The sequence below is a fragment of the Anolis sagrei genome, chromosome 12, assembly GCF_037176765.1.
Source record: "Anolis sagrei isolate rAnoSag1 chromosome 12, rAnoSag1.mat, whole genome shotgun sequence".
NCBI classification, from domain to species: domain Eukaryota; kingdom Metazoa; phylum Chordata; class Lepidosauria; order Squamata; family Dactyloidae; genus Anolis; species Anolis sagrei.
The window spans coordinates 11,228,598-11,247,030 of NC_090032.1; the positions used below are offsets into that span (position 1 = coordinate 11,228,598).

General features: G+C 47.9%; 1 protein-coding gene across 1 annotated transcript in view; it reads left to right on the forward strand.

The window, feature by feature from the left end:
* CRABP2 (cellular retinoic acid binding protein 2) overlaps positions 1-18,433 on the forward strand; it is a 28,045-nt gene extending 9,612 nt beyond the window's left edge. The window contains exons 2-4 of the mRNA XM_060758223.2: positions 9,806-9,984; positions 12,361-12,477; positions 17,382-18,433. Of these exons, the coding sequence (XP_060614206.1) occupies positions 9,806-9,984; positions 12,361-12,477; positions 17,382-17,432 (347 nt within the window). The 3' untranslated portion in view covers positions 17,433-18,433. The remainder of the gene's footprint in view (positions 1-9,805; positions 9,985-12,360; positions 12,478-17,381) is intronic.

The following is an 18,433-nucleotide window of genomic DNA, read 5'->3' on the forward strand; positions in this document are numbered from 1 at the left end:
GTGCACCAAAAGTCACCTCTTCTCCTGACTTTCTCTTCAGCCATTGGGACCAAGAGAGAGAGAGAGAGAGAGAGGTGGAGATGCCCACCTTTCCTGAAGGTAGGCGCAAAAACAAAGGAGGGAGCGGAGGTGGGAGATACCTCCAGCCAGAGGGGCGCACTCTCTCTCTCTTGCTTGGTCCCAATGGCTGAAGAGAAGTCAGGAGAAGAGGCGACTTTTGGCACGCACGCTGGGGTCTTCAGACACGCCTCCAGACCCGAAGCGGGCCAGATGCGGCGGCTCTGCCCCTTGGTCCACCCGCGTATTGGGGAGAGGAGACGAGGCGAGTGGAGCGCCAGGGGATCGGGAAAGGGAGCCGGTCATGGGGAAGGGATCGAGCCTCGCCTAGCCCCTCTTGTTCCTGCTCCACCCGGCCACTGAGTGCGCGAGCAGAGCCAGCGCTCAATCGTTCTCCGCGTTCGATCCCTTCCCCATGACCGGCTCCCTTTCCCGATCCCCTGGCGCTCCACTCGCCTCCTCTCCTCTCCCCAATCCGCAGGTGGGCCAAGGGGCAGAGCCGCCGCATCTGGCCCGCTTCGGGTCTGGAGGTGTGTCTGAAGACCCCAGCATGTGCACCAAAAGTCGCCTCTTCTGACTTTCTCTTCAACCATTGGGACCAAGAGAGAGAGAGAGAGAGAGAGAGAGAGAGAGAGCCCCTCTGGCTGGAGGTATCTCCCACCTCCGCTCCCTCCTTTGTTTTTGCGCCTACCTTCAGGAAAGGTGGGCATCTCCACCTCTCTCTCTCTCTCTCTCTCTCTCTATTGGTCCCAATGGCTGAGGAGAAAGTCAGGAGAAGAGGTGACTTTTGGTGCACACGCCGGGGTCTTCAGGCACGCCTCCAGACCCAAAGTGGGCCAGGCAAGGGAGCAAGTGCGGCAAGTGTAGTTACTGGGATGTATAGTTCACCTACAATCAAAGAGCATTCTGAACTCCACCAATGATGGAATTGAACCAAATATGACACACAGAACTCCCACGACGAACAGAAAATATATATCAATGATTGGTTTGGGGGGGGGGGGGCACCAAAATACTGTTTGCTTATCTTTGAAAATTACCTAGGGCCGCCTCTGTATATGGCATTTTCTCCTGACATTTCGCCTGCATCTATGGCAAGCATCCTGAAAATGAACAAAATCTGACTACCAGTATTAAAAAAAAGTCAAAAATTACAACAGCAAAGCTACAGAGAGTAAACAATCAGGCACATCAAATCACCTCTCAACAAAAGATTCCCCCAGGCACTTCCAAGCCATTAAATGCTAATCAAGGTGGTCAGTGGACACATTCACGCCTAGCTCCAGAAGACAAGAGTCCTTTGTCCCACCCTGGTCATTCCACAGATATATAAACACATTTTCCTACTTCCAACAGACTTCACTACCTCTGAGGATGCTTGCCATAGATGCAGGCGAAACGTCAGGAGAAAATGCCTCTAGAACATGGCCATATAGCCCGGAAAAACCTATAACAACCCAGTGATTCCGGGCATGAAAGCCTTCGACAATAGGATGTATTTTCATTCAATGGACCAAATTTGGCACAAATACCTAATACGCCGCAATCTGATATGCCGCAATCTGAATACTGGTGAGGTTGGGAGGGGATTGATTTAGTCATTTGGGGGTTGTAATTTCTGGGATTTATATTTCACCTACAATCAAAGAGCATTCTGAACTCCACCAACGATGGAATTGAACCAAACTTGGCACAAAGAACACCCACAATCAACAGAAAATACTAGAAGGGTTTGGTGGGCATTGCCCTTGAGTTTGGGAGTTGTAGTTCACCTACATCCAGAGAGCACTGTGGACTCAAACAATGATAGATCTGGACCAAACTTGGCATGAATACTCAAATGTGAACACTGTTGGAGTTTGGAGACTAAAGTGATCAAGGGTCTGGAGAACAAGCCCTATGAGGAGCGGCTTAAGGAGCTGGGCATGTTTAGCCTGAAGAAGAGAAGGCTGAGAGGAGACATGATAGCCATGTATAAATATGTGAGAGGAAGCCACGGGGAGGAGGAGGGAGCAAGCTTGTTTTCTGCTTCCCTGGAGACACGGAACAATGGCTTCAAACTACAAGAAAGGAGATTCCATCTGAACATGAGGAAGAACTTCCTGACTGTGAGAGCTGTTCAACAGTGGAACTCTCTGCCCTGGAGTGTGGTGGAGGCTCGTTCTTTGGAAGCTTTTAAACAGAGTCTGGATGGCCATCTGTCAGGGGTGATTTGAATGCAATATTCCTGCTTCTTGGCAGGGGGTTGGACTGGATGGCCCATGAGGTCTCTTCCAACTCTTTGATTCTATGACTTGATTCCATGATTTGGGGAAAATAGACCTTGACATTTGGGAGTTGTAGTTGTTGGGATTTATAGTTTACCTCCAATCAAAGAGCATTCTGAACTTTACCAACAATGGAAATGAACCAAACTTGGCACACAGAACACCCACAACCAACAGAACATACTGGAAGGGTTTGGTGGGCATTGAGCTTGAGTTTGGGAGTTGTAGTTCACTTACATCCAGAGAGCACTGTGGACTCAAATAATGATGGATCTGAACCAAATCTGATTCGAATACTCAATATGCCCAAATGTGAACACTGGTGGAGTTTGAGGGAAATAGACCTTGACATTTGGGAGTTGTAGCTGCTAAGATTTATAGTTCATCTACAATCTAAGAGCATTCCGAACCTCACCAACGATAGAATTGGGCCAAACTTGGCACGCAGAATCCCATGTCTTATGGCAGAAGTAGTGGGTGGGGTCATGCAAATTCCACAACCATGGAGAGAGAAAGAAGGAACTTGTTGACGCGAGCCACCCTCCTGCCTTGCACGCTCTCCCTTGTCCACACATGTGCACCACGCTGCCATGTGGCAAGCACGCCTGCTCTCCCCTCCCTACTTGGAGTCTCAGAAACAGCCCTTCCCTTGGCTGAGAGGCTGGCCACTCACAGCAGAGGAGGGCTTTTGGTGGGAGGATTCTGCCTTGCACCTTCAAAGTCTGACTGCATCCTGCCTGGGGGAATCATTTGTTAAGAGGTGATTAACTGTTCCTAGACTCATAGAGTAGGAAGAGACCTCATGGGCCATTCATTCCAACCCCTTTCTGCCAAGAAGCATGAAAATTACATTCAAAGCACCCCTAACAGATGGCCATCTAGCCTCTGCTTAAAAGCCTCCATAGAAGGAGCCTCTACCACACTCCAGGGCAGAGAGTTCCACTGCTGAACAGCTCTCACAGTCAGGAAGTTCTTCCTCATGCTCAAATGGAATCTCCTTTCTAACAAAATCAGCTCGGGGAGGATGCAAAGGTTGGAAAGCTGCCTGGCAGGGCAGCTGAGGTCTTGCAAGAGGGCAACTCAAATGATCAAGGGTCTGGAGAACAAGCCCTATGAGGAGCGGCTTAAGGAGCTGGGCATGTTTAGCCTGAAGAAGAGAAGCCTGAGAGGAGACATGATAGCCACGTACAAATATGTGAGAGGAAGTCACAGGGAGGAGGTAACAAGCTTGTTTTCTGCTCCCCTGGAGACTAGGATGCGAAACAATGGCTTCAAACTACAAGAAAAGAGATTCCATCTGAACATGAGGAAGAACTTCCTGACTGTGAGAGCCGTTCAGCAGTGGAACTCTCTGCCCCGGAATGTGGTGGAGGCTCCCTCTTTGGAAGCTTTTAAACAGAGGCTGGATGGACATCTGTCAGGGGTGCTTTGAATGCAATATTTATTTATTATTTGCAGCATTTCTATTCCGCCCTTCTCACTCCGCAGGGGACTCAGGGCGGATCACAGTGTACACATATATGGCAAACATTCAATGCCAATTTTTGACATACAAACATACACAGAGGCTATTTAACTTTTTCTGACCGCCAGGGGAGCTGTCGCTTTCATCCTCCATCTGCGACGCTGATGAAGCATTTCCGCATTCCCCGCATGCTTCCCCGCATATTCCTGCTTCTCCAGAGCAGCAGAAAACAAGCTTGCTCCCTCCTCCCTATGAGTACATATTTGTACATGGCTATCATGTCTCCTCTCAGCCTTCTCTTCTGCAGGCTTAACATGCCCAACTCTTTAAGCCGCTCCTCATAGGGCTTGTTCTCCAGATCCTTGGTCATTTTAGTCACCCTGTTGCAAGACCTCAGCTGCTCTTCTAGGCAGCTTTCCAACCTTTGCTTCCTCCCCAAGCTGATTTCGTTAGTTGTTTATTCATCCGACGCACAATGCTCCTTCCCCATTGTGTGAGTTTTGTTTAATGCTCGAGATATGATGCAAACCAGAGAGCCCTGGGGCACCTCGGATGACGGCACCTCGAATGGCCCATTTCACCACAGGAGTGAACTCCTGGCCTCAGACGGCAGCAGATCTGTGGCATTGTGCGGAAGGGATGTTGTGACAGAAGAGCAGCCCAGAGCGATGGGTGTGTGTGCGCCCCATTCCTGGAACTGAAAGGGATCCATTCAGAAGACGATCCCGTCGGAGAGGGTGTGAAGGGAAGCCTCCCACTGACAATGCATTGGGAAAGCGCAACGAATGAGCGATGCGCTTGCTTCAATCCGTGGGACAATTTCACGGCTGCTTCTGCCTTCACCGGATTGCATCAAAGCGGAAAACCAAATCCAAGGTGGGAATCTCAGGGTGCTTTGGAGGAACGCCCATTCACTGACACAAAAGACGTTGAAGGGATGCTTCGAATCGAGTCTTCTTACCAAATGGGTTGCTGTGAGTTTTCCAGGCTGTATGGCCATGTTCCGGAAGCATTCTCTCCTGACGTTTCGCCTGCATCTATGGCAGGCAATATCAGAGGTTGTGAGGTCTGTTGGAAACTAGGAAAATGGGGTTTATATATCTGTGGAAAGTCCAGGCTGGGAGAAAAATCTCCTGTCTGTTGGAGGCAATTGTGAATGTTTCAATTAGGATTTAATGGCCTAGCAGTTTCAAGGTGTGACTTCTTACTGCCTGGGGGAATTCTTTGTTGAGAAGTGGTTTATTTATTTATTTATTTGTGGCATTTATATCTCACCCCGAAAGGGACTCAGAGCGGCTTACAAGATATATTTTCATACAATATATTATATTATTAAAAGGTAAAGGTAGTCCCCTGACATTAAGTCCAGTCATGTCTGACTCTGGGGTGTGGTGCTCATCTCCATTTCTAAGCCGAAGAGCCAGCATTGTCCGTAGACACCTCCAAGGTCATGTGGCTGGCATGACTGCAAGGAGCACCGTTACCTTCCCGCCGGAGCGGTACCTATTGATCTACTCACATTTGCATGTTTTCGAACTGCTAGGTTGGCAGAAGCTAGGGCTGACAGCGGAAGCTCACGCCACTCCCCAGAATCGAACCTGCGACCTTTCGATTAACAAGCTCAGCAGCTCAGTGCTTTAGCCCACTGCGCCACCGGGGGCGCAATATCAGTATTTGTTCTGTCGTGCGCTGGGCCTGTAAAGAATTTCCTTTAGAACAGGACATGCAACCTTTGCCCAGCGGGAAACCAGGGGGCCCAAGGAGAAGTTCTCAGAGGTTTTCCACCACAAATAGTCTTTAGATGGCTTGTGAAGTACAACAAAGTATTTTATTAATGAACAATCAAACAGAAACTTCTCTTGTCTTCAGTTAAGTTAAGCAAATGATTCCAAGCTTTTAGGCAACTGGTGAATTCCAGGCAACTGTCTTCAATAACTTCTTTACTTTAAAGGAAAATCCCCTTTTTAACTTCTCCCAGGCTGACTGTCAGAGGCGGCCCTAGGTAATTTTCAATGGTAAGCAAACAGTATTTTGGCGCCCCCCCTCCCAACCAATCATTGATATATATTTTCTGTTTGTTGTTAGAGTTCTGTGTGCCATATTTGGTTCAATTCCATCATTGATGGAGTTCAGAATGCTCTTTGATTGTAGGTGAACTATACATCCCAGTAATAGTTCACCTTGCCGCATTTGCTCCCTTGCCTGGCCCGCTTTGGGTTCGGAGGCGTGCCTGAAGACCCCGGCGTGTGCACCAAAAGTCACCTCTTCTCCTGACTTTCTCCTCAGCCATTGGGACTTAGAGAGAGAGAGAGAGAGGTGGAGATGGCCACCTTTCCTGAAGGTAGGCGCAAAAACAAAGGAGGGAGCGGAGGTGGGAGATACCTCCAGCCGGAGGGGCTCTCTCTCTCTCTCTCGCTTGGTCCCAATGGCTGAAGAGACGTCAGGAGAAGAGGTGACTTTTGGTGCGCACGCTGGGGTCTACAGGCACGCCTCTGGACCCGAAGCGGGCCAGGCATGGCAGCTCCGCCCCTTGGCCCACCCGCAGATTGGGGAGAGAAGAGGAGGCGGGTGGAGCGCCGGGGGATTGGGAAAGGGAGCCGGTCATGGGGAAGGGATCGAATGCGGAGAAAGATTGAGCGGCAGCTCTGCTCGTGCACCCGGTGACCGGGTGGAGCAGGAACGAGAGGGGATAGGATCTCCCGGCAGTGAGGCAAGAAAGCCGAGGCTCCCCCTGGACTGCTAGGGCTGTTGTGAGCTGAGGGGGCGCTTCTCAAGTGGCAGTCGAGGGGCATTTACAGAGGTGCCTCTGTGCCCCTGGCAAAAAAAAGTGTTCTGCGACCGCTTACTTCGCATAATGGATGAGCCGCCCCTGCTGACTATAATCTAACCCTTACTGATGTGGGCTCCACTACCAGGTCGAACTGCTTCTCAAATACCAAGTGGACCTACCAGTAAAGGCCTAGATGTTCTCCAGCTGGAGTTCTTTGGTCTTTAGGACTGTTTTCCTCAAAATTCTTAAAGGTTGAAGCTTTTGTACAGGGGAAGCTTGCACACGTCCTGATACATTAGCTGAGACTAACTAAAAATGGCTCCCTTCCCTTCCCAATTGCCCTGAGCAAGGGGCGGGACCAAAACTTAACGATTATGGACAGGTGACCTGCCCTATGACTGCAACCAAAGGAAGCCACCTATCTGCAGAGTCCCTGAAACCCAGGACTGCAACCAAACATTTACTACAAAGCAAATAAAGTTGGAGCTCCTGATACAGCTGTACCAGAACAGTATTATATATTACAATATTGCACTATACCATTATATTGTAATATTATTAGTAATATTACATGTAATGTAAATATATAATTATAATTATAATATTGTATTATTATTACTAGTATTATATTGTATTATGTTATAATATTATAAATATTATAGGTATATACAATATACTATATTATATTATTAGTAATAATATCTGCTCCCCTTGGTTTTCACTCTGGCCAGAGCAGCAGTTGATCTGCTGTCCCTAATTGTTTCTCGTCTGGAGTTCCCCTGTTTTTGAAAGCTGTTCTTTATTTACTGTTATAACAGATGTCACAACCTCTGGGGATGCCTGCCATAGATGCAGGCGAAACGTCAGGAGAGAATGCTTCTGGAACATGGCCATACAGCCCAAAAAACATACAGCAACTCAGTGATTCCAGTGATGAAAGCCTTCGGCTTCTTACCACATGTTTGGAGTTTCTCATTCCTATTTCCTATCTTGGATATAGAGTGGGACAATCCGATTTGTCTTTGGTACTGTTTCATGATATTGACCTCCCTCAAATCAAGAGTAGAGGAAGTGAAGAAGCAAAACCAGACACAACCTATATTTCGGAAGCGTCTTGAGAAACTGCACGTCGCTTCTTGCGTGAAAGACTTGGCCGTCTGCAGAAACGTTGCCCAGGGAACGCCTGGATGTGTTACCATCCTGTGGGAGGCTTCTCTCATGTCCCTGCATGGGAAGCTGGGGCTGACAGATGGGAGCTCACCCCGTCTCACAGATTTGAACCACCCACCTTTAGGTCAGCAGTTCAGCCGGCACAAGGATTTAAGTCATTGCGCCACTGCAGCTCCAATAATAATAATAATAATAATAATACAAAATCTGGCTACCAGTATTAAAAAACTCTAAAATTACCACAGCACAACAACAGAGAGGAAACAAACAAGGACATCTAATCACCTCTCAACAAAAGTTTGCCCCAGGCTCTGTCAGACCATTATATGCTAATCAAGGCGGTCAGTTGAAACATTCACACCTAGCTTCAGCAGACAAGAGTCCTTTGTCTCACCCTGGTCATTCCATAAATATATAAACCTACTTTCCTAGTTCCAACAGACCTCACTACCTCTGAGGATGCATGCCATAGATGTAGGCGAAACGTCAGGAGAAAATGCCTCTAGACCATGGCCATATAGCCCGAAAAACCTACAACAACCCAGTGATTCCGACCATGAAAGCCTTCGACAGTAATAATAATAATAATAATAATAATAATAATAATAATAATGTTTATTTATACCCTGCTTTTTCACTGCACAACCCAGATAAAAGTATACAGAAGGCGACTGTTTAAATGTAATTAAGCTATTGGTTATGTAAACAACAATTTGGAACTTTTAATGCAATTTTAAATGGTTGCTAATGTTAAAGGTAATAAAGGGTTTCCGCTGACATTAAGCCCAGTTGTGTCTGACTCTGGGGTTTGGGGCTCATCTCTATTTCTAAGCCAAAGAGCTGGCATTGTCTCTAGACACCTCCAAGGTCATGTGGCCAGCATGACTGCATGGAGCGCCATTATCTTCCCGCCGGAGCAGTACCTATTGATCTACTCACATTTTGAACTGCTAGGTTGGCAGGAGCTGAACATGAAGAAGAACTTCCTGACTGTGAGAGCTGTTCAGCAGTGGAACTCTCTGCCCCGGAGTGTGGTGAAGGCTCCTTCTTTGGAAGCTTTTAAACAGAGGCTGGATGGCCATCTGTCAGGGGTGATTTGAATGCAATATTCCTGCTTCTTGGCAGGAGATTGGACTGGATGGCCCATGAGGTCTCTTCCAACTCTTTGATTCTATGAGACAGCAAAGCCTAGAGAAGACAATGATGCTGGGGAAAGTGGAAGGCAAAAGGAAGAGGGGCCGACCAAGGGCAAGATGGATGGATGGCATCCTTGAAGTGACTGGACTGACCTTGAAGGAGCTGGGGGTGGTGACGGCCGACAGGGAGCTCTGGCGTGGGCTGGTCCATGAGGTCATGAAGAGTCGGAGACGACTGAACGAATGAACAACAACAAATAATTCTATGGGGCTAACAGCAAGAGCTCGCCCCACTCCCCAGATTCGAACCTGCATCTTTTCGGTCAGCAAGTTCAGCAGCTCAGCGGTTTAACCAATTCCACCAGCAGAGTCTCCTAATACCTTAATTATGTTTTAATGGGTCGGGCTTTAGCACAGTGGGTTAACCTCCAGCTGCAGTAAACCTTGCCAATCGAAAGGTTGGCAGTTCAAAGCCTGGGTCAAGGTGAGCTCCTGGCTTTTAGCCCAGCTTCTGCCTATCTAGCAGTTCAGAAACAGCAATGTGCGTAGATCATAGAATCATAGAATCAAAGAGTTGGAAGAGACCTCATGGGCCATCCAGTCCAACCCCATTCTGCCAAGAAGCAGGAATGTTGCATTCAAATCTCCCCTGACAGATGGCCATCCAGCCTCTGCTTAAAAGCTTCCAAAGAAGGATCCTCCACCACACTCCGGGGCAGAGAGTTCCACTGCTGAACGGCTCTCACAGTCAGGACGGCTCTAACAGTCAGATAAATGGCCATACAGCCTGGAAAACTCAGAGCAACCCAACAATACATTTGGTGGACATAAAGTTCGTGACATTTTGGTTGAAGGACCCTTTCCAAATGAACCCAGGTCGTGGGATGGAGGGCGGTTCTAGGGTTGTCCCCCAACATAAACTCCCTCCACCTTGTTCCAGGCGTCAACGTGATGCTCCGGAAGATTGCCGTGGCAGCCGCCTCCAAGCCAGCGGTGGAGATCAAGCAGGACGGAGAGTCCTTCTACATCAAGACCTCCACGACCGTCCGCACCACCGAGATCAACTTCAAGATTGGAGAGGAATTTGAGGAGCAGACAGTGGACGGGAGGCCCTGCAAGGTGAGCGGTTGCTTGGACAGAACATCATCCTCATCTCAAAGTGGTGTCGTCTACATATCTAAGGTTGTATATAATAATATATAATAATAATATATAATCATTATTATATATTATTATATCTTGTATATAATTATAATAATAATAATAATAATAATAATAATAATAATAATAATAATAAATATTAATATTCTGCCCCTCTCTCCGAGGGGACTCGGAGCAGATTACAACATATAAACAGACACAGGCAAACATTCAGCGCCTTGTTATAGTGAAATACAATGAAACACAAATAACACAACGTGATGTGGTGGCAAAAAAGCCAATGGGATTTTGGCCTGCATCAATAGGAGCATAGTGTCTAGATCTAGGGAAGTCATGCTCCCCATGCTCTATTCTGCTTTGGTTAGACCACAGCTGGAATATTGTGTCCAATTCTGGGTACCACAATTCAAGAGAGATGTTGACAAGCTGGAATGTGTCCAGAGGAGGGCGACTAAAACGATCAGGGGGCTGGAGAACAAGCCCTATGAGGAGCGGCTTAAGGAGCTGGGCATGTTTAGCCTGAAGAAGAGAAGGCTGAGAGGAGATATGATAGCCATGTATAAATATGTGAGAGGAAGGCACAGGGAGGAGGGAGCAAGCTTGTTTTCTGCTTCCTTGGAGACTAGGATGCGGAACAATGGCTTCAAACTACAAGAAAGGAGATTCCATCTGAACATGACAAAAGAACTTTCTGACTGTGAGAGCCGTTCAGCAGTGGAACTCTCTGCCCCGGAGTGTGGTGGAGGCTCCTTCTTTGGAGGCTTTTAAACAGAGGCTGGATGGCCATCTGTCAGGGGTGATTTGAATGCAATATTCCTCCTTCTTGGCAGGGTTGGACTGGATGGCCCATGAGGTCTCTTCCAACTCTTTGATTCTTTGATTCTATTCTATGATTCTAAGAAGGAAGGAAGAAGGCAAGAAAGAATCATAGAATCATAAAGTTGGAAGAGACCTCATGGGCTAAGGGTAGGAAGGGAGAAAAGGATGGAAGGAAGGAAGGAAGGAAGGAGGGAGGGAGGGAAGGAAGGAAGAAGGGAAAGAGGGTTCCACAACTCAAGAGGGCACCACAATTCAAGAGAGATATTGACAAGCTGGAATGTGTCCAGAGGAGGGCGACTAAAATGACCAAGGGTCTGGAGAACAAGCCCTATGAGGAGCGGCTTAGGGAACTGGGCATGTTTAGCCTGAAGAAGAGAAGGCTGAGAGGAGACATGATAGCCATGTATAAATACCCCACAGCTGCATGGTACCGGTAGACTCCTGAACCACCTCAACTGGGCTCTCCAGGCCAATGGAGATTCCACCTCAGACATCAAAAGAGCTGCAAGACCGAGAACAAGCCACGAGAGTAAAGATGAAGATCCATCCAGAGGAAAAGTGTTCCTGCCATACATCAAGGGAACCACTGACCGCATAGGGAAGCTGATGAGGAAACACAACATACAAACTATCTACAGACCCACCAAGAAAATCCAACAAATGCTACGTTCAGCAAAGGACAAGAGGGATCCTCTCACCTCTGCAGGAGTCTACCATGTACCATGCAGCTGTGGACAAGTCTCCAGAGGGACCACCAAACGCAGCATTGCCCAAACACGAATCAAGGAACATGAAAGGCACTGCAGACTCCTTCAACCAGAGAAGTCAGCCATAGCAGAGCACCTGAGGAACCAGCCTGGACACAGCATATTATTTGAGAACACAGAAATGCTGGACCACACCAACAACCACCATGTCAGACTACACAGAGAAGCCATTGAAATCCACAAGCATGTGGACAATTTCAACAGAAAAGAGGAAACCATGGAAATGAACAAAATCTGGCTACCAGTATTAAAAAACTCTAAAATTACAACAGCAAAACAACAGAGAGGAAACAAACAAGGACATCTAATCACCTCTCAACAAAAGTTTGCTCTAGGCACTGTCAGGCCATTATATGCTAATCAAGGTGGTCAGTTGAAACATTCACACCTAGCTCCAGCAGACAAGAGTCCTTTGTCCCACCCCAGTCATTCCACAGATATATAAACCCTTTTCCTAGTTCCAACAGACCTCACTACCTCTGAGGATGCTTGCCATAGAGGCAGGCGAAACGTCAGGAGAGAATGCCTCTAGACCATGGCCATATAGCCCGAAAAAACCTACAACAACTCTAGTTGGTCTCTTCCAACTCTTCTATGATTCTAACACAGGCAAAGGCAAAGGCTTCTCCTTGCATTTCTGGCTCTGGGAGAGGTGCTCTTTCCCATTTCCAAGCCAAGGAGCTTGCATTGTCTGTAAATCCCTCCTGGTTGTGTGGCTGTCATGATTGCTATCCTTTCCTTTCTGTAGAGCCTAGCCCGCTGGGAGAGCGACAACAAGATGGTGTGCGACCAGCGGCTGCTCAAAGGGGAAGGACCCAAGACAGGCTGGACCCGAGAAATGACCAACGACGGGGAGCTCATCCTGGTAAGAAGGCCATCCCTGTCTTGCCCTTATTTACTTGGGGGAAATGACACCCGCCAAGGATTTGAGTATTGGGAAACACCAGGTTCCCCCAATCCTTCTCCAGCTTCATCTCCTAAAACCTCCTACTAGATACATCCTTGTTCATTTATTTATTTATTTGACTTGTATACCGCTACTCCCAATTTGGCTCGGAGCAGTTTACAGCAGTAGATTAAAACAATACAATTAACTTTAAAATACAATAAAAACAAGAACAGACATAGTCCCGAGTTATTCACCCAACAAAAGCTTGTCGGAAGAGAAAGGTTTTACAGGCTTTCCGAAAAGCAAGTAGGTCTCGGATAGATCGTGTTTCAACTGGCAAGGCATTCCATAAATAAGGGGCCACAATCGATAAGGCTCTCTGCCTAGTAGATGACAAATGATAAGTCCGGATGTTGGGGACTTCAAGCAAATTTTGGTCTTCGGACCGAAGTAATCTCTGGGGTTGGTAGGGGGATAAACAGGCCCTCAGGTACGCCAGCCCCAGACCATATAAGGCCTTAAAGGTTAGTACCAGCACCTTGAAAGAAAGTACTCAATCGGAAGCCAGTGCAGCTGTTGTAGAATTGGGGTGATACGACACCTCACTGGCACCCTGACGAGAAGACGAGCCGCCGCATTTTGCACCAGCTTCAGTTTCCGGATCACTGACAAAGGAAGGCCAATATAGAGGGCGTTACAGTAGTCAAGCCTCGAGATGACCGTTATAAAGATATGCCCTGATGGCCGTCTGGGCAGGGGGTAAAACAAATCCCACCGCTGCCACCAAATTATAAAGGCTCCTTTATGCTCTTTGGGCAGGGGGTAAAGCAAACCCACCACTGTCCCACCAATTATAATAACCAGGCAGATGGCAATGCGATCAATCCCACCATCTACCCCTAATCATAAAGGCAGTTATAATAAAACTAGAGGGATATCTCGAGGCAGGGTGGTCAGACAAATCCCACCGCTGCCACCAATATAATAGAATCAGAGGGATATCCAGGCAGGGCGGACACCACGATCACACCTCTGCTCTTCTGTATATAGCGTGGAACAAAAAGGCTGAACCTAAGTGACCGAAGTACTTGATAGAAATATAGCTGCCACCACCTCAGAATTGCCGGCCTGAGGGACCAAAAGGGTGTGATTGTATTATAAATAAAAGGGTGTTTGAGCGCTTAGACTTCTATGGCTGACTGGAGTTTAGAAATGTATTGAGAGAATGATTTCTGAGGGAAACGAATGGATTGAGGCGAACAACAGTTGAGAGTAAACTAATAAAGAGTTTATTTTAACTTTAGCTTAACAACAACTCGATGAAATGAGTGGTACAAAATCTTGATGCAGTTGCAGTAACTTGGTTGCCTGAACACAAACAGTTCTCCTGACAGAATAACTTTTATAACTGAGAATCCCTTTAAACCACTGTTCTACTATTAGACACAGTATTCCCTGGGATACAGACCCAAGAAAATTGGCAATAAGGTATCTGTGAAACCTTTACAAGGCTCACTAAAGCACAGCCCTCCTTTACTGGTTCTCTCTAACTCAGTAAAGCTCTGGCTTCCTGCTTTCCCCTTATTCCAAAACCTTAGAGATCTCCCCAAAAGTTTTTTTACTTCTCTCAGTTCCCTGCTCTCAAAATTCCAACTCTCTCTCTCTGTCTCTCAGACTCTTCTCTCTCCTGTCAGATAAGACAGCTCCCTTTCCCTCCTTCCAGCTGACTCCACCCCTGATTGTTGCAGTCAGCCTGACTCCTCCTCCTTTCTCTGTTCAACAACCAGGGGGCCAGCTACTGCCTAGCAGGCTTCGGCCTAGCCAGCTAAAAGGTAGTTTCATTACAGCAGTCTTTATGGCTAAACAATATGACTGGACAAAGGGCAAACAGATCCCAACACCTGTCCCTCCTTTGATAAGGAATTCACACCACTTTGGCCCCTAGATAAAACTTGAGGGGATGTCTCTTCCTTTAAACCTTCGCTGCCACCATAAAGATAAATGCACAGGAATCCTCTAGCTATTTGAGATGTTAACAAGGTTGTTTGAAACACCAAGGACTGTGTCTTTTAGAAGGGTTTCTCTGAAGCGATACAAGTTGAGGTTGAATTAAAAAAAAAAGGGGACTAACTCCACAAATGGCACTTGACTCAGGCTTAAGTTTTAAAAATAACAAGAAAGGTTTATTGAAGTAAAAGTTACAGAATAAAGTGAATGCAGTTGTAGAGGCTTGGCTGTTACAATTAAAGTGTTCTTGTTCTTAAAAGCGTAACGGTTGCATGAGAGAATGGTTCTATCTTTGTTACAGTTCCTATACACAACCCAGCTATTTCTTCTCTATTATAGCTGTAACCAGTCTGCCACAGCCTACTTTGCTGTGCAAACTACAGGCAAGCTGCCTATTCCTAACAGGAACTCCTAAAAGCCTTCTATAATCTTGCTCCCACTCTAACACTAACCAGAACTGAACTGAACTGACAAAATAAGCTTCTCTCTTTCCCTCCAACTGTCTAACTCCGCCCCCCTTTTACAAACCAATCCTGGCTGTTGCAGGGCTGGCTCAGGCCCCGGCCACTCCCCCTCTCTGAACTGGAGCTTTTCCCTAAACTAAGATGGCTCCTGCAGCTCTCTGCCAGGCCTTCTAAGCTGAAACTACCTAGCCTGTCTCTTCCTAGGCCCTGCCACCCCAGCTGGCAAGGTAAGGGATCTTCACAACCGTCACCTGGATCACCGTAGCCAGGTCATTCCTAGATAGAAAGGGAGCCAGTCGCCTAGCCTGACGTAGACGGAAAAACGCAGATCTGCTCACAGCAGAGACCTGGGCCTCCATTGTGAGCAGAGGGTCCAATAAGACACCAAGGCTTTTTACAGAAGGTGACGGATGTAGTGTCTCGCCATCCAGGGTAGGCAGCTGGGTCTCCCTCCCACCCGGACGGCCCAGCCAAAGGATCTCCGTCTTCGCTGGGTTCACCCTCAACCTGCTGGCATGCAACCATCCAGTAACGGCCTCAAGGCACTGATGGAAATATTTGGGTACAGAGTCCGGCCAGCCCTCCATCCTCAGAATGAGCGGAGTGTCGTCAGCGTACTGGTGGCACTCACCAGTCGGACAAGCGGTCGCATATAGATGTTAAATAATAGAGGAGAGAGAATGGCTCCCTGCAGGACCCCACCAGTTAGCGGAGATCTCTCGGAAACCATCCCTCCCCTCACCACACCCTGTCCCCAATTCTGGAGGAAGGAGGACACCCATTTTTATTTATTTATTTATTTATTATTTAAACTTATATGCCGCCACTCCCCTGGGGCTCGGAGCGGCTTACAAGAATAGCTAAAATCTAACAAAGGATTTTAGGGAAGGCTGAGCGAAGGAAGATCGATGCTTTTGAGCTGTGGTGTTGGAGGAAAGTGCTGAGAGTGCCTTGGACTGCGAGAAGATCCAACCAGTCCATCCTCCAGGAAATAAAGCCCAACTGCTCACTGGAGGGAAGGAGACTAGAGACAAAGTTGAAGTACTTTGGCCACATCATGAGGAGACAGGAAAGCCTAGAGAAGACAATGATGCTGGGGAAAGTGGAAGGCAAAAGGAAGAGGGGCCGACCAAGGGCAAGATGGATGGATGGCATCCTTGAAGTGACTGGACTGACCTTGAGGGAGCTGGGGGTGGTAACGGCCGACAGGGAGCTCTGGCGTAGGCTGGTCCATGAGGTCACGAAGAGTCGGAGACGACTGAACGAATGAACACAAACAAAGTTTAAAAGCAATTTAAAACAATTTAAAAACAACAGTATCAAACATTAAAAGCCTGTCGAAACAGGAATGTCTGACATGCCCTGCGGAAAGCTGGTAAGTCCCGCAGGGCACGAACTTCAGGTGGCAGAGCATTCCAGACTGATGGTGCCACTGCTGTGAAGGCTCTACGTCTGGTTGCCATTAGACGCAAGGTCTTGACACTGGGGACTTCCAATAGATCTTGGTCCTCAGAACGGAGGGATCTCTGGGGTTGGTAGGGGGTGAGACGATCCCTCAGATACATTGGCCCCAGACCATGCAAGGCCTTAAAGGTGAGTCCCATCACTTTGAAAGTGATCCGGTGCTCAATTGGTAACCAATGCAGCTGTAGTAGGATTGGTGTTATGTGGCATCTCATCGGAATTCCCGCAAGAAGCCGAGCAGCTGCGTTTTGTACCAACTTGAGCTTCCGAATCACCGACAGAGGGAGGCCAATGTAGAGGGCGTTACAGTAGTCCAGTCTTGAGATGACCGTGGCCTGGATCACCGTAGCTAGCTCGTCCCTGGACAGGGAGGGGGCCAGCCGTCTAGCCTGCCGCAGGTGAAAGAAGGCGGTTTTGCTCATGGCGGAGACCTGGGCCTCCATCGTCAGCAGAGGGTCCAAAAAGGATTTAAGGGGTATCCCCCTCACCCCAGTCATGGCTAGGCGGTGGGTCAAAAGATTGTGATCGACCGTATCAAATGCTGCTGTGAGGTCCAATAACACGAGCAGCGCTGATCCACCTTGATCCATCTGGCAGCGAAGCTGATCTGTGATGGCAACTAGCACAGTCTCCGTCCCGTGCCCCCTACGGAAGCCAGACTGGAAGGGATCGAGTCCGGCTGTGTCATTTAGGAACTGCTGCAACTGTTCCACTGCTGCCCTCTCAACAACCTTGCCCAGAAATGGAAGGTTCGAGACTGGGCGGTAGCTAGAGGGAACCGAACGATCTAAGTCTGGTTTTTTATCGATGTGTTGTTGGGCTTGGCCTCATGTAAGCCACTCCAAGTCCCTTGGGGAGATGGTGGCGGGATATAATTAAAGCATTATTATTATTATTATTATTATTATTATTATTATTATTATCTCCTGCCTCTTGCTTTTGCAGACCATGACGGCCGACAACGTTGTCTGCACCAGGATCTACGTTCGAGAGTGAGAGGCCTGTTGGGTGGGGAAAGGAGCCAGCTTTCACACCCACCCATCAACTCAGCCACAGAGGAAGCGCCCCAGAATCACATTGGCCGGCTTTGAGAGCAACTTCCACCCCAACCCGTGCCTGTCTCTCTGTCCATGCTCAGAGGCTGTGCATCCAGCAAGATGTAAAGGAGCATCTCCTCCCTTCCTGGCTGTTCATCACATTCCCTCAGCCTTGAAAGGAGCTGCGGACAGGTGGGAAGAAACCCTCTCTCTCCTCGCCATGTTTGCAGCTCCCTCATTTCCCCTTTAACGCTGGCAAACCAAACCCTGAGATGCATCTCCGAGTGTTCACTAGCCAAACACAGAGAGCCCTTGAAGCAGAACTGGAGAGCTGTAGTTGTAGTGGAGGGGTGGGGAGAGCAGGCGTGCAAGCAAGGCTCATCAAGAAGACTCCACAGGATGGAATGATTCAAGAACAAGAGAACTCAAGCTTAGATTCTCACTCTTACACAGCGTTGCCTGAACTGCCTTTAAAGCCAACAGCTTGTTTAATAGACACCCATGAAAGCATTACGTCTCCCTTGTATTTTATCCACAACTTTCGTTCCTGGTTTAAGTCAAACCTTGGTTTTGGATTTAATTCTGGGCACCTGCCTTGCTGTCCATTGAGTTCCCAAATAATGTAACATAAACCAAGAGGTTTGCAACTGCCCATCATCCAGCTAGGCCTTGACCCAATGCCTCCCCCCCAACCTTAGCCCTCAATCCCCTCTTCCCGTAGCATAAGGGACACCCAGAGCAGAGAGAGTGCCACTTGCACCCACCAAAGGTCTTCTCCTCTTTCTCTAGAGCTTCTGTCATAGGCTTTGGAAGTATTTATTTGCTCTTTGTGTAACCAAAGACCAGAAAAAAGGAAGCCCCCTCCCCAAAATCCCCATGCTAGTGGTCTCCTTCTTTGGCCTCAGCCATCCTCTTTCCTGTCTTTTCACCGCGTGTCTAATAAATGTCTTTCCAAATCGA